General features: G+C 40.5%; 1 protein-coding gene across 1 annotated transcript; it reads left to right on the top strand.

Moving 5' to 3' along the window:
* Positions 1 to 18,497: 18,497 nt before the first annotated feature.
* Positions 18,498 to 21,492, top strand: LOC115780772 (uncharacterized). The gene is made up of 4 exons (XM_030730174.1): positions 18,498 to 18,654; positions 19,657 to 19,851; positions 19,940 to 20,016; positions 20,311 to 21,492. Exons 1-4 carry the CDS (start codon positions 18,625 to 18,627, stop codon positions 21,290 to 21,292), a joined length of 1,284 nt encoding a protein of 427 aa, XP_030586034.1. The 5' UTR covers positions 18,498 to 18,624; the 3' UTR covers positions 21,293 to 21,492.
* Positions 21,493 to 22,256: the final 764 nt, after the last annotated feature.

Here is a 22,256-nt window from a genome sequence, read left to right as displayed (position 1 = left end):
TGAATTTTAATTTTTTGGGATGCATCGCTGTTTCAGTCTCAGCCCATTGAAAAACAATATATTTCAATATGATACACATTGTAACTATGTAACTATGTTCATGACATAGTTGAATGCATTCCATATCCGATTTAGAGGGCATAGACTTTTTAGGAAACATGTATAATTTAGGGTCTTTGACCTGCATTTGGACATGTTGGACATGCTCTTTTCATCCAAAAGATGTATATTTTTGCATAATTGTGCAAATGCACCTAATTACAGACTACTAAATAAGCCATTTGTAATATATAAATAATAATTATGCAGCATACAGAATTGCCGAGCATCATTAAAATAATATCAAACACAAGTGATCAACAATTGGGCCCTGTACTGTAGATGTTATTATGCTGCAATACCACAAAATGGCATGGTGGCACCCAAAGAGCACAAACCAGAAACAATGAAACACCAGAGCCAGGAACACAGGAAGGCTGAGAACTGAAACAGGATTAAATAGAAAGTGAACAACAGCCAAGAACAGAACTCAGAAATAAAAACATAGAAGCCCGAGGATAGAAACAATGAAACCAACCAGGAATTAGCAGAATAAGACAAAAATTCAAAACTGCAAAAATACAATAAACTAGGAATCAAACAGTAACCATAACAATATAAATAAACCCAGGACCATGATGATAAGATCCAAGCAAAACGTATATTAACGAGTAAAACACTGAGGACGCTGACACCGGCTGGTTTTTGACAGTGACACAGTGACATGATAAATACCATACTTAGCCAGTTAGCGATAGCTAAGTATGTTTGGAGCTAGTTACAAACTAAACCTGTAATTGCTTATGGAAACATACCTTTGTCTTTTTTCTTCCTCTAATCTTCTCCTTTCCCTCCTCTCTGCCTCAGAGGGACAGCTCCTTTCTGACACATTTCTATTTTGTAGCCTCATCCACAAATGACCGAAACTAATGGACCATCAGGTCACCTGGAGCTCTGCGGATGCGCATGCCTGCCCAAACTACCCGAATTCACGCTGACACACGCAGTCAGTCAGCAACTCATTAAATTAGTGTTGTTACAATTGTACAAATATGAAGAGGTGGAATAGTTTATTCTTTCTTTTAGGACATTACAGAACTCTAAACCAGGCCTTATTAGATTGATAGAGTGAGAGAAATTACACTTATATCATGCATTTAATGTGTCCCAGAGTGCTGTTTCCCTTCACCAATGGATTTGCAGAAATCACATAAAATACACACACACACACACACACACACACACACACACACACACACACACACACACACACACACACACACACACACACACACACACAGTTCTATTCTTGGCTATTGTTCACTTTCTGTTTAATCCTGTTTCAGTTCTCAGGCTTCCTGTGTTCTCAGCTCTGTTTGGTGTTTCATTGTTTCTGGTTTGTTCTCCTGTTTAGTGGATTTTAGTCCTGGTCTCTGTTCCATGTGTTGTAGTTTAAGTCCTCCTCTGTTGTCTATGATCTTGTTGCTCTGTGTGTCTGCGTCCCTGTGTTGTGTCAGGTCAATATTTGTTTCCATGTCTACTTCCTGCTTTACTTTGGCAGTCCTTTGTATCATATTCAGTTTTACTCCCCTTGTCTTGTTCCGCTGTGCTCCCTGGTGTGTCCTCTCTCCCTGATCACCTTGTGTGTGTATCGTCTGTGTCCTCCTGTTCTTTGTCACATCGTCTCACTCAGGCAGTGTGTTTACTGGTTCAGAGCGTCCCTGAGTATTCCTGACGTATTAGCTCCAGGTGAGCTTTCTGGTTTCCTTGTACCTGATGTGCATCCAGAAACAAAGTTGTGTATTTCTGAGTTCATGCTTTCCTTCCTGAGTCCTGTGTTTGTGTCCTTATCCTGCCTGCGACACTGCACAATCATGACTCTTATATGTCAGTGTTGTTCAGTATTTACAAAGTTCAGTGGATGGGACAAGCTAGCAGGGCATACCTTGGTTTTATTCATGCATGTTCAGACATAACTGAATTTGTGAGCTGTGGCAGTTTAATCTGACTGGTTTACTCACTGTTCCTGTGGTAAAAGCATTGTGTTGTTTTCACACTGAATAGACTAGTAGACCTCATTTTTATGCCCCATTTGTGCTCTTTGGGTACTTCCACCATGCCATTTTGTGGTATAGCAGCGTAATAACATTTACAGTACTGGTCCCAATTGCTGACCACTTGTGTTTGATATTATTCTATTGATGCTTGGCAATTCTGTATGCTGCATAATTATTTATATAATTACAAATGGCTTATTTAGTAGTCTGTAGTTATTTGCAGGGTTTTGCAAAAATATACATCTTTTGGATGAAAAGAGCATGTCCAACATGTCCAAAAGTAGGTCAAACACCCTAAATCACATATTTCCTAAAAACCCTATGGCCTGTAGATTGAATATTGAATTATTAATACTTTTACAAATATTGCAGGCAGCCAGCAAAAAGGTTATAACAAGGAAATGGTTGAAGGAGGAACCACCAACTGTCTTGGAATGGATGGACCTGATACATGAACTTTATGTAATGGAGCGACTGACTTTTACCCTTAGAGATTCTATAGTAAAATGTGAACAATATTGGGGAAAATGGGAACTCTTTGTTCACAGTTAAATTACCCTGCCCTGTAATTATTGAATCTTATGTTAAATATTCTTGATCTTGTGCAAAGCCATCTGCCCTCAAGTCAGATGGCTTTTCCTTAATTGTTTGATAAGTCAGTGTTGGTCTCCTTCTTCTCCTTTCCCTTTTTTTCTCTCTTTCTCTTATGGTTTACCTATGTTTAACTTTGAAAACTTTTAATAAATATAAAAAAAGAAAAAAACTTGTCCCACCCTCCTCAATGTCATGGACGTAGTTTTACAATTTTTATCATATTGAAATACATTGTTTTTCACTGGGCTGAGACTGAAACAGCAATGCATCCCAAAATATTAATATTCAACTTCAACCTTGCGGCATTAATAAAGGTTAGGCTCAGGGGACAATGAAGTGGTATGGGGCGGGGCCCAAATCAAATTTTGCTTAGGACCCCTTCAAGGCTTGGGCCAGCTATGTGATGCTGTAATACTTTTTATTCACAAGCATTATCCTAAATACGTTTCTACTGCAGGTCTATTTTTAGCCGCTAATCAGGGAATAAAGCATAAAAAACATTTTGACGGAGCCCCTCGGTATTGGTGTGTGTGTGTGTGTGTGTGTGGGGGGGGGGTCTCTCTTTTTAAATGAATTAAAAAAAACATGTATTATCTTACCTTGGTTTGAAGATGCGCCTATTCTTCTCCCTATCCTGCACTCCTGCAGCACTGAACCCTATCGGTGCCTCCCCCCTGTGTATTTTTCCTGTGCATTTATGACCGATTATAAAGAATAAACATGTCACACACATTTATTCAGTATATTAAACAGACTGCGGGACATCAGCATGTGCAGCACCTGCTCCATTTATTGTATGTGACACAGCGCCATCAGAGGTGAGCCACAGTACTGCACTGGCTCACCCCGCATTTCTTACGTATTTGAACAGGCGATGCATAAATTCCGCGATTTTGACCATTAAAGTGTTGAAATAATTTATAAAACAGTTTTATACAACACTCAAGTGGTCAAATGTATTTTCTCTTATTGTTGTTGGTATTTTACTTGCCATGATGCCATCATGGCATCATGACCAAGTCACACAGAGCCGCAGCGTAAGGATGAAAGAGCCGCATGCGGCTCCGGAGCCTTGGGTTGCCAACCCCTGAGCTAGACGATCCGAGGTTTTTTTTTTAATAAACAGAGTGCGACGTCTTCCTGTCCGTCTATCTCTGGCGGGCATGTTTAGTCATGTGGCTACTGTTGAAACTGTGCCAACTATTTATGGTTGGAAAAATGAACTAGGGCTGCATAAAACGATTATTTTAGTAATCGAGTATTCTATCAATTATTCCAGCGATTAATCGAGTAATCGGATAAGAAATACTTTTTCTTATTAACAGTTTATCTGCATATTTTAACTTCCGTAATGCAGTTTCTCGCCATGTGAACAAACAGCGGTGAATGGAGCAGCTACAAAGTTCTGTTTTCTTCACCTTAACACTTGCTGATCAGGTGCTTGATGAAGGACCTCCAGCTGTTTCACAGATTTAATGGTGGTTACTAAAAGAAAAAGCTGCTGTTTTGGACGCTGGAAAAACGTTTCCTTTTTCACTACTTGAGCTCACCGTCACAGCTTCGCCTCTTTGCGCTTGCGCAGTTAAAACCGCTGCCTGCTATGAGTGTTTTGAAAAACTAGTGGCTGCGGGAGCCATGGCGCATGTGTGAGTAATGGTGTAATGCTTTGTATTCACAAGCATTCTCGAAAATACGTTTCTACTGCAGGTCTATATTTAGTCACTAATAAGGGATTAAAGTATAAAAAATATTTTGAAGGAGCCCCTCGGTCCTGGGGGGCGGGCCTTCCGGTACCGAACCATCGCTAGTGCTAATGGCCCGCGCTCGCTAGCAAACCAGTTCTGGTAGCTACAGCTGAAGTAAAGACAAAAATAGCAGCTGAAATTCTCAGCGAGCACAACACACACAGACACACAGAGAGCAGTGGAGGCGTGGAAATGCATGTCAGCGACAGTTGCCACCCGTCCCGTAAAGCACGGAACACGGCATGTTACGGAGCCGTATTCCACGGAGTCCCGTAACATACGGGGTTCTGTATTTTACGAGACAGGTGGCAACTCTAGTGATGATCCACTCTGTGTTAAATGAAATCCATCGCAGCGACGGAGAGCTTTTTAGAATGTGTGCTTGTGTATACGTGAGTGATTCACACTCCAGTCCAGTAGGTGGCGGTAATGCAGTTCTATGTTGGTTTGCCAGCCCCCAATAAACCCACAAAAAAACGTCAGCACTAATGCTGCTAATGCTAGTGAGGAGCGCCGCTTACACCGAGACAGCTGAGCGCTGCAGAGTTTAAACGAAGCATCGACACAGTAAATTTGTGTCGATAAATTTTTAGAATCGATTTAATCGAGTTAATCAATGAATCGTTGCAGCCCTAAAATGAACCATTAAATTTATATCAGCAGCAAACCTGATTAAAATTTTTTGAATGAAGTATCCATCTTCCGTGTCTTTACTACCACATTTTTATACCTGTCAAGTTTTGTATTTAAAAATAGTGAAATTTTCCCTTGGTGAAAATAGAAGTCGCTATATGACGTCATCGCCTAATTTGCATAATTGGTCATTTGCATGTTGTTGTAATCTGGCTGTAGGAGAGAGGAATAACATCTTTGGCGAGATAAATAGCATAAAAAAACACCATAAATATGTTTAGAACTACAAATAAACTTTATGAAATAACTTAATAACTTTAGTGTGATCTATGTAATGTGTCTAGACTCACATTGCATAGAACAATTTTGTCCCGTATTGTTTAATGTTAGAATATCAAATTTAACAAAAAACTTATGGGGGGGTGAGACTGCTAGCTAAGTTCAACCCTCCTCCTTTATCTGGGCCACTGTTGCCAACTTGCATGGGCGTAGGAACGAGTTTAATATTGGGCGGGCCACATATTGGAAACCTGGCAGATCCGTAAATACTCGGAGCAAAGCATGAAAAATGCTATTTGATCTTTTACTTCCTTCTTTTTCAAATATTTCTTGGAAAAATAGTGTTGTGTACAGCTATATTATTATTATTGTATAATTTAATAAAGTATATGTTTTAAAATTGTAAGACATGGGCAAACCACCAAACAAAATGGCTTGAGTCTTTTATCAAGCACAGTGACCATGTCATTCTAGGGCTGCACGCTTACTTTATCAGGTGGCCACACCGGTGCTACCAAGCTAAATATTTCAGAAGCACAAAAATAATTTAGTATCGCACAAGTGCAAAGTTTGATATGTTTTATTGGTTGAAAACATTTAATGCTGTTCAAAAATGCATTTATGTAGGTTGACAATAGAACTGGTTCTTTAATTAAACAACATTCTGACATGAAAGAACTCTCACAAACAATGTAATAACAAATTATTAACAGCTATTAAAATGTCTATTTGGTTTGAAACTCTTTGAAACAGTTTGGCCAATAAAAGCAAAATTTAATAAATAAAAATAAATATGAATAAAAATAATAACCAACAGAAATAAATAAAAGTGATACCTCTAATATTTAATATACAAGCTGTGTGCCTCACTGACAACACAGTGTGCTGTTGCATTTCACAGCCCTGCATGTATTAATTGGCCAAACAGGTGCCGGAGCAAACAAAAGGTTAGAGAACATTAACCTAGACAAAAGAGCCAAAAATTGTTTCTCCGCCTCTCATTTCCAGCCACAAATTGCTTGCAAATTGACTTCTTGTCCAGTAAGTCAAGTTTATCCTGATGGACATGACAGACAGCAACATGGTTAAGTCTGTTTTGAGTCATTGTAGACCGGAGCCAAGTTTTGAGCCTGCGGAGCACACTAAAACTTCTCTCAACCTCAGAGGATGGAACAGGGACTACCAAAAACAACCTGACCAGGGTTTCCACCTGCCCCAAAAGTCCACGCACCTCTACGGGTAATCCACCAATGATCCCTGTGGCTTCTGCACTGTTGCTAAATGAGTAATTCAAGCGAAACATAGAAAGCTGCACTGAAAGTAACTCTCTGTTCAGCTCTGGGTATTTCTCAATGGCTGCAGCATCAATCTCTCCACTCAGAAGTGTCTCTTCCAACTTTTGCAAAGTCCGCAAGTCATCCTGGTTAAATAGCTCACTGAGCTGTGCATCTACAACATCCAGGAATTTAAAGAATTCACCTCTGTAGTGGTCCTTGGCACATTCAGGCTGACCCATCCCCCTGGTTCCTACGCCTATGGATGCTGCAATAGAGTTACTCCAGAATCGCTTTGGGAGAAAGGATATTGTGATATGTGCCCACATATCCAAACTACTGAACTTGACACCTGTGAAAAGATCTTCTGATGTTGCAGCTTTAAGGCACTTGTATGATGAATGTGAGCTCCAGATACGCAGCTTGGAGTGCAGAGTGATATGTACGGCTGCCTGCTCTGTCCAGTGCTACTACAGCTCATTCCAGAAGAAATAGCGCTTGCTTACATGCGGCAACCAGACTTAATAAACAAATGGAAGGTCCCAGAGTTGATTCAGTTTCTGCAAAACGAAGTGCAAAGCAGAGAATGGGCGTTTCAGCTTACCAGACCAGGCCACACATCGAAGGACCTGAGCCTACAACAGAAGCATGTGGGTAAGCCATCCTACGCCTTCGATAAACCCAGAAAGTGGAGCATCCCATCAGTGACTGCTTTGCACACATCCAATGGGTGCAATTGTGACAGTAATGACCATAAACCAGAGAACTGCCCTGATTATACAATAAGTGCACGGAAGGGTAAGCTGAAAAAATTAGGATGGTGTTATGTCTACTTAGGCCCAAAACATATTGCAAACTACTGCAGAGTGAATATTTTGTGCATGCAGTGCAATCGAAAACACTACTTGTCAGTTTGTGAGCAGTCTGAAGCTAAGCCGGGTATTGACACCACCAGTAATAGTGGAAATACAGAAGCTGTGTTGTCTTCATTAAGACAAATACTCAGAACACAGTATTGCTCCAAACAGTTAAGACATGGGCTTTAGGCCCAAGGGAGAGAAAGGTAACACGCTGTCTGTTAGATGGAGGCAGCCAGCGTAGTTTTATTCACAGAAACATTGTCTGAGCCCTAGGACTGCCAGTTGTAAGGCAAGAGACACTAAACCTCAATGTTTTTGGTTCCACCACTCTTCTAACAGAAAAATGCAATGTTGTGAGGGTTGAGCTTGAAAATATGTGGAACATTGAACAGAAACTTGAGATAAAGGCTATAGAGACCCCTGAGGTGTGTACTGCTGTGATAAAGGTCCCAAGTGAAACCCATTCAAGCAGAGATTAAAAAAAGATGGCTGCAACTTGCAGACTTTCCACTAGAGGGTGCTAATGAACAAGAGTTGCAGGTGTTAATAGGAGCAGACTACTATTGGCAGGCTGTTACTGGAAAGGTCCAAAGGGTCACAAACTCATTAGTGGTGGTTGAAAGCCTTTTTGGAAGGGCTTTACAGGGACCAGTGACTACCTCCACTATTACTGACACCACGTGCATGTTCATCAGTTTGACCGAAGACACCCAGCTCTCTGAGCAGTTACATGCATTCTGGGAGGTGGAGTCCTTTGGTATTGTAACCAGTCAGAAAGTCCAGAGGACTCAGATATTCTGCAAGGCTTTGAACAGACAACCACTTTTGAAAATAGATGCTACCAAGTTGAGTTACCCTGGCGATGTGACAAAGACCAGCTTCCAGGCAACTTTTTGGTAGCAAAAAGATGTTTCGAGAGCTTAATGAGAAAGCTGAAAACTGATGCAACCTTGTTCGCCAGGTACAACATGTAATAGAGAACTACCTGCAAAAAGGTATCTGTGAGGAGGTTTTAGATGGCAACCCATGGGCAGCGAACCAAGAGACTGTGAAATATTACATACCACATTACGCTGTTGTAAAAGAGGATAAGGCCACAACTAAACTCAGAGTGGTATTTGATGCATCTTCCCATGATATAGACAGCCCATCCCTCAATGACTGTCTGGACACTGGGCCTAACCTGAACCCAAACCTGCTAGATGTGGTCATTAAGTTCAGATTGCATGAGATAGCATTCAGTGCTGATATAGCTAAGGCTTTTCTTCAGATTTCCCTTGCAGAAAAGAACAGAGACACTGTTAGGTTCCTGTGGATGCATGGACCTCAAGCTAAGGACTGTAAAAATGAAGTACGTGCCCTGAGAATGAACAGACTTGTTTTTGGAGTGTCTCCCAGTCCATTCCTGCTTGCTGCCACCATTAGAAACCATCTCAAACACTTTGAAACAGAACAGCCAATGACAGTACAAACTCTCAGAGACTATGTATGTAGATGACTTCATTTCAAGCTCACCTACTGTGCAGGAAGCTCTACGTGTGACAACTGCAGCAAAGGGCATTTTTTCTCAGGCCGGCATGAACCTCTGCAAATGGGTTACCAACTCACCTGACCTGAGAACCATATGGAAAGAGACGGGTGTAGAGTTCACCGGGGATACAAAGTCCTGTGGAAATGTCCTTAAAGTGCTGGGACTTGGTTGGAAACCAGAATAAGAAGATTTTGTGTTTGATCAAAAGGGGCTAATGAACATTTTAAAGGACAAGGGAAATACAAAGAGAAGTGTACTATGGACATCAGCCTGCATATTTGACCCTATTGGGTTTCTCACTCCATTAACAGTCACAGTGAAGTGCCTTTTCCAAGAAATGTGGGAGAGAGGGCTCAGTTAGGATGAACCATTACCCACTGATTTGGCAGAGAAATGGGAACAGTGGTATACAGAGCTACCACTATTGCACCTGGGGGCCAACCCCAGGTGGTACAACATCAACATTCACCAAGAGTCCCACAATGTAAGGTTGCATGTGATGCAAGTGAAAAGGCATCACTGCTGTGGCATATCTGCAAGGACAAAATGACCAAGGAGAGACTGTTACAAATTTTGTGGCCTCTAAATCACGAGTTTCACCACTAAAGAAGATGACATTACCTCGCTTGGAGCTTATGGGTGCACTTATTGGAGCAAGATTAAGACACAGCCTTCTTAAACCACTGAACATGTAGAAAAACCAGCTCAACATGTGGACAGACTCAATGATCACTCTTCACTGGATCCGCAGCTCAGCCCAGCGATGGAAACCATTTGTGGCCAACAGACTGACTGAAATACAAGGGCTCACAAACCCAGAGTTGTGGTGCCACTGCACTGGCAAAATGAATCCTGCTGACCTGCCTTTGCGGGGTCAGCATGCACAGAGCCTTATTGAAAGCCAGCTGTGGTGGAATGGACCCACTTCACTGTCCACTGATGAAAAGGAACTGGACATTTATAATGACAATGTAGTGAATGAGGTGAACACTGAGCTGAAATCTAAGTATGAGACTGTTGTACAGCTCACTGGCACTGAGGAAACGGAACCTCTGTTAAACTTAGAAAGGTACAGCAAGCTTAAGACTGTGCTAAAAATCACTGCATGGGTAAAGCAGTTTGTTACCAACACAAGGTCTTGTCAGAAGGTTCAGGCAGAGTTTACTACAGGAGAACTTATTGCAGCTGAAATGTACTGGATAAAGGATACACAAGAGAGTTGTTTTAGCTCTGAAATATTCCAGCTAAGATCAAAGCAGGATCTGAAGGTAGCTTCTAAAATCAAAGATTTGAAACCATTTTTTAGATGAAAATGGTCTACTAAGTGTTGCAGACTGCAGAACTCAGATCTTAGTTTCAGAGAACAACACCCCTGGAGACTACCAACAAATCAAAGGTATTCTGAGTTATTAGTTCAGTCGTGTCATAAAAGGGTGATGCATTCTGGTGTAAGAGACACATTGATCCAAGTTAGAGAACAATACTGGATTTTGAGAGGGAGACAGCTTGTAAGACGCATTGTTTCAAGCGGTTACATTTGCAGAAAACTAAAGGTTAAGGCAGCACAGCAGATTACTGCTCCTTTACCTTGAGACAGAGTAACTGATTCACCTCCCTTTGAAGTCACTGGTGTAGATTTTGCTGGACCCTTGTATGTTATAACTAAGGAGGAGCCAGTAAAAGCATACATAGCACTGTTGACATGTGCAGTAACAGGAGCAGTATATTTGGAGTTGGCTTCAGATCAGACTACTGAGAATTTCTTATTGGCCTTAAAGAGATTCACTGAGAGATGAGGGCTATGTCGGGTCATTCACTCTGACAATGCCAAAACCTTCAAAAGGGGAGCCACAGATTTAAATGAGTTATGGCAAAATATCCAAGGGTAAGCACTCACAGAGATTTTTCTGGTAAAGACTTGTGAGATCTGTGAAAACATGCTTAAGAAAGGTACTGGGGAAGGCATCTTTAAACTTTGAGGAACTCACAACTGTTCTTACTGAAGTTGAGGCCATGTTAAACTCTAGGCCTCTGTTTTACATACCTAGTGATGCATTAGAACTCCAGCCACTTACCCTGTCTCATTTCCTAGTTGGTAAATGCTTAACTTCCTTGCCACCAAAGATTATTCCCCCACCTCACCTAAATCAGGTACTCACTGCAAATGGTGAGCAGCTAGGTAGAAGGTGGAAATACCAACAGAGACTTTTGACCAGCTTTTGCAACAAATGTGCACATTTGTTATCCCTAAGGTCATGCGCACTTGATTTCACGGCTGGAGAAATCGAAATGACAACCAGCATGAATGAGGAGAAGTAAGAAGAAAAACGAAAAATGAAACGATCAAATGAAAATTTCAGGCATGATCATCACTGACAAGTTTTTTCCAGGCCTCCATAGTCTGTGTGGTTTTATTGGCTGTGCAGAGAATGTCAGCTGCTATTTTTTCCTTAAATCAGCTGTAGCCACCAGAACGATCACTATAATCACTATCTGGTGGTAATCACACTATTGTGGTTTGGTTTGTGCGATTGTTTAGTGCAAACACAGCTGCAAACACAGCGGTGGAGACTCGTAATCAGGCGGTCCAGTCCCCAAAGTTGCAGGGACGCATTATGATGCTTCATGAGAAAAGTCCACTCTCACAGCCACCTTTCATCCCAGAGCCCTGCTGAGGCTTTTCCTTCACTTTTTATGAACTGACAGATTTCCTCAGACAGCTCATCAAAGTTCACTGTCTGTGTTACGGTGTTTATGACGCGTTCTGTCTTCAGGACTTTGCAGCGCAGCGTTTCCTGCTGTGTGACGCAGTGATGAACTGTCAGCTCACCTGTGCAGGTCTCCTCTTCATCTTTTCCCGTATCTGTCCCACCAATCCGCTCTTCTCCCCGTAGCGCAAGTGAGGAAAAGAGACAGATGGTTTACCTCCGATGTCAGCGTTCAAGTCTTTTGCCTCCCACCTGTTTGGAAAATCCCTGTTTTCCACTTTTCGTTTGGTCATTTTTGGGAAGTCAGGCAGCTTAAATGTCACTGTAAAAAGTGCTGACTGATGTTTTATCCGCTGATCCCTGATCAATCGGCAATAGGGAAAACGGGTTAGCACACAGTTGCTGCTGCAGCTGCTGCAGTGCGTGGAATTTGTAGTATAACTGGTGGGAGCACATTTACCCGCGGCCTATTAATAATAACTATATGAAATCATCTTGCTGGCCGTATAAAATTAGATCGTGGGCCGGAAGTGGCCCGCAGACCTTGAGTCTGACACATGTGACATAGAGAAAAACTGCAGTAGGGAAGTTAAAATGTGCAGATGAATTGATAGTACGAAAAATTATTTCTTATCCGATTACTTGATTAATTGATGGAATAATCGATACAATACTCGATTCCTAAAATAATCGATAGTTGTATTCAGAAAGCCATAGTCAAACATTAGTTTTCAGCACCAGTGGAGCTGTGAAAGGCCTTTAAGAAAAATGACATGCACCTCGAGAAATGTAACTACAGGTTCACTGTAGACGGTGATTAGGCTTTAGGTGTGCTTTCTGGTTACATGTGTAGGCCCCTCCACTCAATTAACAATCAGAATCAGAATCCGAATCAGAAGGTTTTTATTGCCATATGGGTGAACAGGTTCACAGCATTAGGAAATTGCTGCGGTACTTCGTGCTTACAGAAAAAAACAAATAAGTATAAAAACTATAAGACAATATACAAGTATACAAATTGCAAATATACAGAGATATTAGAACTATAAGTATAACACAATATCACAAAATTACAAAATATACAGTGCAGAGACTAATTAAAAGATAAAAGAATGTAAACTATATTCCAGTAATATGTACATCAGTGCAATCAGACAGGTGCATAAACATAGGGTCATCAGCGTTTGTGGAGGGTGGTGGTAACAGTCTTAGGGTTATTGTTCATGAGTCCAACAGCAGAGGGGAAGAAACTGTTCTTATGGCGGGAGGTTCTGGTCCGTATGGACCGTAGCCTCCTGCCTGAGGGGAGAGGGTCAAAAAGTCTGTGCCCAGGGTGAGGGTCGGCTGTGATCCGACCTGCACGCCTCAGTGTCCTGGAGGTGTACAGGTCCTGGAGAGATGGGAGGTTACAGCCAATCACCTTCTCAGCAGAGTGCACAACGCGCTGTAGTCTCTGTTTGTCCCTAGTGGTGGCTCCAGCGTACCACACAGTGATGGAGGAGGTAAGGATGGACTCAATGATGGCAGTATAGAACTGCACCATGGTCCTTGCTGGCAAGTTGAATTTCTTCAACTGCCGCAGGAAGTACATCCTCTGCTGGGCCTTTTTGACGACAGAGGTGATGGTGGGCTCCCACTTGAGGTCCTGGGTGATGGTAGTTCCCAGGAAGCGAAATGAGTCCACTGTGGTGATGGGGGTGTCAGTCAGGATGATGGAGGGTAGAGGGGCTGTGTGCTTCCTAAAGTCCACTATAATCTCCACTGTCAGGTTATTGTGGCTGAACCAGGACACCAGACGTTTGACCTCCATCCTGTAAGCCGACTTGTCCCCGTCTGAGATGAGTCCGATGAGAGTCGTGTCATCTGCAAACTTAATAAGCTTGACAGACTGGTGGTCAGAAGTGCAGGAGTTGGTGTACAGGGAGAAGAGCAGAGGAGAGAGGACACAGCCCTGAGGAGTGCCAGTGCTGATGGTCCGGGAGTCCGAGACATTCTTCCCCAGCCTCACGTGCTGCTTCCTGTTCGTCAGGAAGTCAATGATCCACCTGCAGATGGGATCAGCTGCAGGTGGATCCCGCAGCTTGTAGCGGTTAGTATTAGCTTGCTAATTAGCATTAATTGAAACTGTGTCTGCATACACTTCAGAAAGTATATAGCTGCGCCCCTGCATACACCCAAACAAACATGGAAATTGGGCAGGATCGTGGAGGTCTTTCCAGGCAGGGATGGTCTCATATGTTCATGTAATGTTCGCATTTCTACAGGTGGTCTGTTACAAAGGCCTATTCAGCTATTGTATCCTTTAGGAATATGTTAAAAGGGTCAATCCTATACAGATGAACAGTTGTTCATCGGGCGGGAGGATGTTGTGACTTATTTACAGTTGTATATTGTTAAGTATGATTTACTTGATTATTATATACACTGAATTTGTACATAATTACACAGGGTAAAGTGAAATGTATTTAAGTGTCAAGTATGATTTATTTTGGAAAAACAGGACCTGGGCAAAACCTGATCCTAACCTGATCCTAACAGGATCAGGTTTTGTCTCTGTCACTATCTTGTCATCTGTTGTTTGGTGTTGCTAGAATATGATCTATGTTCCGTTGACATCGGTAGCCTTGCTTGTTCAATAAAAACTGAACATTAACCGTTCAGAAAAAGACATCAGAGCCTCCGACATGATTGCAGAAGCCTTCACTATGTAATAGTAACCGAAACAGTAAACTTTACTGGGGCAATCACAGACAAATTTCTCAGAGAAGAATGTTGTTTGTTTGTTGAATTTTTGTTCACACAAGGAGACATAATCAGTTTAACACATCATCTCTTACCTGTCTGCTGTCCAACACATTTCCACCTCAGACACTGTAGGAATATTCATGGTATATGCCACATATATATCTTATGTACGTTTACTTCCCTGAGAAATTTGCCTGGAAAATAACATAACTGATTAAAAATACAGAAGCTTATAATGTTCCGTGTCATCATGAACTTTGTGGTCCGACTGTACAATGAACCACACTGATGAAGACTACACAATGATAGAAATGGAGACTTCGAGGTCACCCTGTTGTTGAATTTCTCTGTTTTACACATTCTGTTTTGTAAATGATGTAATCAAGACTGATATGCTGTGACTATATGAAATTGTAACTTGAATTAGAACGTGCCAGTACTTCATGCCATCTCATGGCATGCAGTCTGACCCAGATATCTGAACTGTTTGAAATGGCGTTATTAAATTTAATAATTGGACTCCTCATTCCGTTGTTTTTGTCATTCCTGTTCGATGAAACGAACACACAGAAACCTAAAGGCTAAAGCAACACACACATTTCTTTCATAAGAATCTTCACTTCAGAAATCCATAAAAGCAACTAAAACCCTTTAAAAGCCTCAAAAGATAGAGATAAAGAATAAAGAGAATAAAGAAAAAGTAAAAGAATACAAAGAAATGAAGAAATAAAGAGAAAAAAGAGTTTTTGTAATAAAAGTAAAAATCCTAAAAAAGAAAAGAAAAAACATAAATGGTACCTTGCTAAAATTCTTTTTGTTCTTGCAGTTTGGACTGACTGACTGACAAAATGACTGATGACACTGGGTTTAGAAAAAGGGCCTCCGATTAAAAGAACGTGAAACTTCAAAATAACCGGTGATGTAAAATTATTTAAGTGTAAACTTCCAAGCACAGATATTAAGCTGAAAGCTAAGTTTAAAGGAGAAATCTCTCCATCTTAATCAGGTAAAAGTTGATCTTTGGGTCAAAAGCTGTGACTCACCCACCTGAAGTAAACAAACCCAAAATTAGGTCACTTGGGAAAGAAAAATCTATAGCAATAATGAATATTGAAAAAAAAACTGATGGATGCTTGAATGTGTGTCTGTGTGTGTGTAAGGAGGCCTCCACGTGTGTGTGTGTGTGTGTGTGTGTGTGTGACTGAGTACTGCTGTGTATTTGTATTGCCATGTGGGTTTCAGAGAGAGAGAAAAGAAAAATGGGTGCTGCATTTGGTATGTGTGTGCAACGGTCTGTGTATCTGTGTGTATAAGTGTAACAGTAGGACAGAGAGGGAGAGAGAAATAGGAAATAAGGACAAAATATTTTGAGGTGAACTTTGCAAAGTATGGTGTCATTTGTTGTTTAAAAAGGAACCGAGTTTAGAGGAATAGGACAATTTTCCAGTGGTCATATTAGCTGTTTTGTAATGTCATAGCTGTGTGTGTGTGTGTCAGTATGTGTGGGAAAGAACAAAGGAAAAAAGGAAAAGAGAATGTTGCCAAGGTTTTAGCATTGCTGTGTGTGTGTGCATTTTTATCTCAAGGATGTGTGCGCATGAATCTAAGTGAGAGTCAGAGACAGAAGTTGTGCGTGTGGATGAGAGCTATAGCTCTAAGTTTTTTCTCTTCTTTTTCTTTTCTTTAATTTGGACTGATATGGTTGTATAAGGTTATGCTGGTCAAAAATTCTCGGAAGGAAGGTTTCGCTTCCGATACATATGAGAGATAAGCCAACCACAGATGGATAAAAAGACAAAAAAAAAACCCCTGAAAAAAAAAAAAAGAGGGAGTCAGGAGTTTATTGCTTTAAAAATAAATAATGAAGAAAAAAAGCCAGTAAAATAGATGCCTTGTAAATCCAGGTTGAAGTATTTTTTGCAAATTATTAGAGGTCATTTTTCCAGATTGTTAAATTTCAAGAAAAAGTCTACGTGAGAAGCTCAGTTTTAGTAAAACCTCAAAAGAAATGTTAACAAAAAAAAAAAAAAACAGCGCATGCAAATACTTTGTGAAACAGCCAAATCTGAGACCCAAAACAAAGTGCCAAACTTTGAGCTGACACTCTGTTACAAAGCAAAATATAGAAAACTGAAAAAACTTGTTTGCCCATGCAGGATAGAATACAAGTTACTCATTTACACTTTTGTGCATTTACATTTATTTATTTGGTAGATTTGTTTAAAGCTAAGATTATAAGAGAAAAGCAGAGAACATTTGAATTTTGAATGTCTGAACAATTTGATATTGAATCCAGCATTAAAGGAAAAAATCTCAGAAGCTAATAATACAAATATCAGTATGCCCTTTAGATAAATAACCTAAATTAAGGTAAATTACTGAGACATACGTAAACTCTGTTTGTCTCAGTAATTTACCTTAATTTAGGTTATTTAGATAAATAAATAAATAAATAATTTAGGTTATTTAGATAAATAACCTAAATTAGGTTAGGTTAGATAAATAACCTAAATTAGGTTATTTATCTAAATAACCTAAATTAAGGTAAATTACTGAGACAAACAGAGTTTATGTCTCAAAAGGAGGGATATGAACTAGGAGAAAAGTAAAGATTTAACTAATGAAAATCTCTCAGTTTTATTCTAACCGGAGCCTGAACAACAACACCGGCGCTGCAGGAAACTGGATCAGCTACCAATAAAGAGACTGGTGCAGATCGAGGTGTTCAAGCTCATCCTAAGAACAGCCTGAGAGCTCCTTAAACTCATATAAAAACGCTCCTGGTGCTCAAGAAGGAGGAGGCCAACCATCTAACAGACAGGTGACCTGAGAGTTCTTGACCCTTGACCTCTGTGTAAAGTCTGAGACCAGGAGGAGAGTCATCAACAGGAGATCTCTTCGACATGGGGAGCGTTAGGCCTTATGCACGCTCAGTCATAGGTTTCAGTGAAGAAAGAGCACATTAGAGGGTCAAAGGTCAAAGAACTCCCAGGCAGAAAGCAATTGATTTCAAGATTTTAATTTCAGTTATGCTATATTCAGTAGTATGACTCAACTACTATTGTAAGGCCACTCCTACAGGGGCCAGAATTTTGTGGTTTCCAGAGTATAATTTGTTTAATGCTTCCTCCAACACTAACTATTGTTCTCTTATAAATTCCCATGAGGCCTCAGGGGGACACACCCTAATTTCAGTTTAGACAACCAAAGATGACAAACCTGCAGTGAGCTGCATGTAAGGATCAACAATGGTATTGTGAGTATTACCTCTGACCCTAAAAGTATCTACATTTTGACTAAAGACTGTCCATAACATTTCTATTTTTATTTATTTATTTTTTTTTTTGTGGCGAAAATCCCACTGCAGGGGTTTAATTGTAGGAATATTCATGGTATATGCCACATATATATCTTATGTACGTTTACTTCCCTGAGAAATTTGCCTGGAAAATAACATAACTGATTAAAAATACAGAAGCTTATAATGTTCCGTGTCATCATGAACTTTGTGTTCTGACTGTACAATGAACCACACTGACGAAGACTACACAATGATAGAAATGGAGACTTCGAGGTCACCCTGTTGTTGAATTTCTCTGTTTTACACATTCTGTTTTGTAAATGATGTAATCAAGACTGATATGCTGTGACTATATGAAATTGTAACTTGAATAAGAACGTGCCAGCACTTCATGCCATCTCATGGCATGCAGTCTGACCCAGATATCTGAACTGTTTGAAATGGCGTTATTAAATTTAATAATTGGACTCCTCATTCTGTTGTTTTTGTCATTCCTGTTCGATGAAACGAACACACAGAAACCTAAAGGCTTAAGCAGCAACACACACATTTATTAGTTAAATTCCTTCACACTAAACCTGACTTTAACCCATTTGTTCAAGCCCAGAAACAGACTACATGTCTCTCACGGTCCAGGAAAAATGAAGTGAAAAACTACAGATAACACAATGAAATGGACTGGTTGCACAGTCGCTTCCGTGTTCGGCGCGATGCAGCTCCACCGCTTCCGGTTGAAAATGGCGACGTTCTACACCCGATGCTTGCAAGAGCTCCCAACATTAAATGTCACTGATGTTCATCGGATTTGCAGGACAATGAAAGCCCCAGCCAGCAAACTGGATAAAGGATTTAAATTATATGCTGCATCATATATACACAACTATGAAGGTAAGAAAACAACAATGAACCGCAAAGTAACGTTAGCTAAGCTTCTGTGTGTTTCATTTAATAGTAATTTTCTACATAACCTCGCAACATGTGTTCTTAATGTTTTGTCTTATCCTAAACTATAGACGGAGTTTTGTTAACTAATGTCACTCTTGCTATTAGCCATTATTATATTATTGTTAAATAGTTAGCTATTTAATGCTAATCTTACTGTGTGCCATATGCTTAAGTGCTAACGTGAGTAATGCAGAAACACTAACGCAGTGGTTCTCAAATCCAGGCCTTGTGGCCCAGTGTCCTGCAGGTTTTAGATGTGTCTCTGCTTCAACACACCTGAGTCAAATATAGAAGTCATTAGCAGGACTCTGGAGAACTTGACTACATACTGAGAAGGTAATTCAGCCATTTGATTCAGGTGTGTTTGATCAGGGACACATCAAAAACCTGCAGGACACTGGGCCATGAGGCCTGGATTTGAGAACCACTGCACTAACAAGACTTGCATGTGTGACTTTATTCAATGTCCAATAAAGACAGGTTGTCAAGTGAGGTCAGCGTGAGAGCCTGGTGCTACAGGTCAATGAGGAAGAGTGAGGCACCACACAGATTAAGTGTAGGCAGGAAGCAGTGTAATGTTGTTCACCCTGTTCAATGGGGTTTGGTTCAGTTCAGTTCATTATTAAAGGCCCACCAACTTGAATGTTTTATCTCCCTGCTTTAGCACACATAATTTGACTGGTCAGATCATTTGATCAATATGTGTTTGGGTGACCAGAAACAAATTTACATTAAGTTAATACTATACACCAAAGCTATTTCAGTTATCAAGGATGGTTAATCAGATTTTTTTTCAGTAGGGAGAGAAGGCAACACTAAGCATTCAGGAGGGTATGCCTGTTTTATGAGTGTGGGTCAGTAACCATAACACTGAACCATGCTCCTGTTGGCTCATTTTCCAGAAAGCGATGTTACATTTCTAATTTTCTTTCTTGTTCTTCTTAGATTAAGCTTCTGGATTCATCACCAGTGGAGCTGACATCCAGCCAGTGCTCCTGTGTGGCAGGCACTGTTATGTGCAATCACACAGTGGCACTGCTCTTCCAAACAGCGCACTACTCAGAACTCAGAGTTCCTGTTGTCCCTCCTGTCCATAGCTGCACCGAATCTGAACAGCAATGGCACAAGCCACGCACAATGGTAATTTAAATGACATTAAAGTTTTTGTATTAGTCCATGTTTACATATAGACAGTAGAACCATCCATAGTAAATATGTCTTATGTTAGGGTGTGAAGCCAGGACCCATCAACTCTGTGGTCTTCACTAAGCCGGTACCAAATAGGATGGTCCAGACTGGAGTACGGTAAGTAGATTTATGAAATTTTGTTTCCCATGTGTCAAATGCATGTGTATTTGTTCATGCATATATAATATGCCAGAAGCAAGTTTCTATAAGTTCAGAATATGCATTGATTTACATGTGTTGTTTAGCACACTACATATGAGAAGGCAGCTGATTATTATTACAGTTATTCACAGATTCATATATCTAGACATACATCCCAGTCTAATATATGCACTGTTTCAGTTTTTTTCATTTTTACTTCAATATAATAACTTTGTCCCTTATATTGTTATCATTATGTTTTTCCTTTAGGAGTGGATTCTACAGAGGCATGGTGGGTCCATTACCAGATCCCTGCATGTTCAGAATAACAGAGGCATATGCAAAATTTAAAATTGAGGACAGGCCACTTGTGACCACGATGAACATGAGACCTGATAAGCCCCTTGTGGAAAGTGCCTTTGGCCTGGTGCAGGAGGGCAGTGTTCTGTCATATCAGCAGCCAGTTTTGAAATCCCGGTACATCACACTACATCATGATGCACCACCAACACCACACTTACCTCTGGAGAGTTATGACATCTTGCCATTAGACTGTGCGTTTGTGTGCTCAGAAGAGGAGCTCCTACATCTCAAGAGCTTGTCTGTAACTCTGGAAATGGCTCAGAAAATAGAAGCAGCTACACGTGAGCAAAGTTCCAGCTCTGAGTGGCATCTTCTCCGCAGGCCCAGAGTGACTGCCTCTAGGTTTCGCGAAGTGTGTCATGTCAGAGGCCAGAGCTCTGCAGAGTCACTTGCTGAGCGCATCATGAAGGGAACAAGGCAAACAGCAGACATGAGGAGAGGTGCTGAGATGGAGCCAGCAATAGCAACTGAGTACAGTAGGCTAATGAATGTAAACTACTCACCCTGTGGTCTAGTCATTCACCCCACCGCCCCCTGGCTTGCTGCGTCTCCTGATGGTGTTGTATTTGACCCCAATGAATACCCCCAGTTTGGTCTTGTTGAGTTCAAATGCCCAAATGTACAAAACTTTATTGACTGCAAATATGTACAAATAGACTCTGGTTCTCCTGCACTAAAGAAGAGCCATGCATATTACTGGCAGGTACAAGGACAACTGCTCATCAGCGGGATGCAGTGGTGTGACTTTGTTGTGTGGGCACAGGAGGACTACCTTGTGCAGAGAATATACACAGATGCAGAGGTGCAAAGAGCAATCAGAGAAAAAGCTGACCATTTCTTTTTCTACACATATATGCCAAGATACCTGTGTCTGAAAAATGAACAATGAACACATAAGGGTAAAAAGGATTCTTCAGGTTTGCTTGTGTAACTGTTACATTTTATTTGCAATTTAAACATTTTATGAATTTGTTTCAACAGTTTACATTTGTGTGAAATAAATTATTTTAGAAATGGCATTGATTGAGTTTTTAAAACACATTAAGATATTGAGTTTGTATTATATTCAGGACAAACAACCCCATACTGATGTAGTTAAACTTTCACAAGTGAAGAAAATGACAAATGCTTGATGTAAAAAAAAGACTAACAAGATTTTAAATAATCTGGAACATGTATAGAAACACAGTAGCATAATATAGTATTAATATTCAACATCTGCAAAAAATTAGAACTATCAATAACTAGAACTAGAACTATCAACATCCAAGTATAAGTTCTGTAATCAGATTTTGTCAGCTGACTGTAGTGGCTTCAGCTGCAGGCCAATTTCCATAAAGTCACTCTCCTAAAATAATAGCCTAAGTAACTTTTTTTCAAAAAACAAAAAAACAAAACTGAACCAAATATTAGGCAAAAATAAAATTAATTTTAGGATGGTGACAATAAGCTACTTGCATTGCATTCTGGTGTCTTGTGGCTCACTTAACCCATTTTTTAACTAAAGCTGTGTTCTGGTAATTTGAAAGCATACATGCCACTGCAAACAGCTGGTTGATGTTGTAGACATGTGATAAGGTGATGATGCCATCAAAAAGTTTGTTCTGTTTTACCCTCCTAATGACTCGCTCCACATGTATCCTCAGTCTGGCTATGGCCTGCGTCTCCTTAATCTGGTATGCTGGCATCTGCTTCTGCTTAGACAGGAAAGGTGGACAGTACACTTTGCACTTACAGCAGTCACTGATTAGAAAGCCCTTATCAACCGTCACTGCCATGTCTTCGGTCAACTTCTCAGCGATACCTGATTGCTTGAATAGCTCCTTATCACTAATCGAACCACCATACAGATC

Source organism: Archocentrus centrarchus, chromosome 5 (assembly GCF_007364275.1).
Source record: "Archocentrus centrarchus isolate MPI-CPG fArcCen1 chromosome 5, fArcCen1, whole genome shotgun sequence".
Taxonomy (NCBI): Eukaryota; Metazoa; Chordata; class Actinopteri; order Cichliformes; family Cichlidae; genus Archocentrus; species Archocentrus centrarchus.
This window is presented reverse-complemented; position numbering and strand designations above follow the sequence as displayed.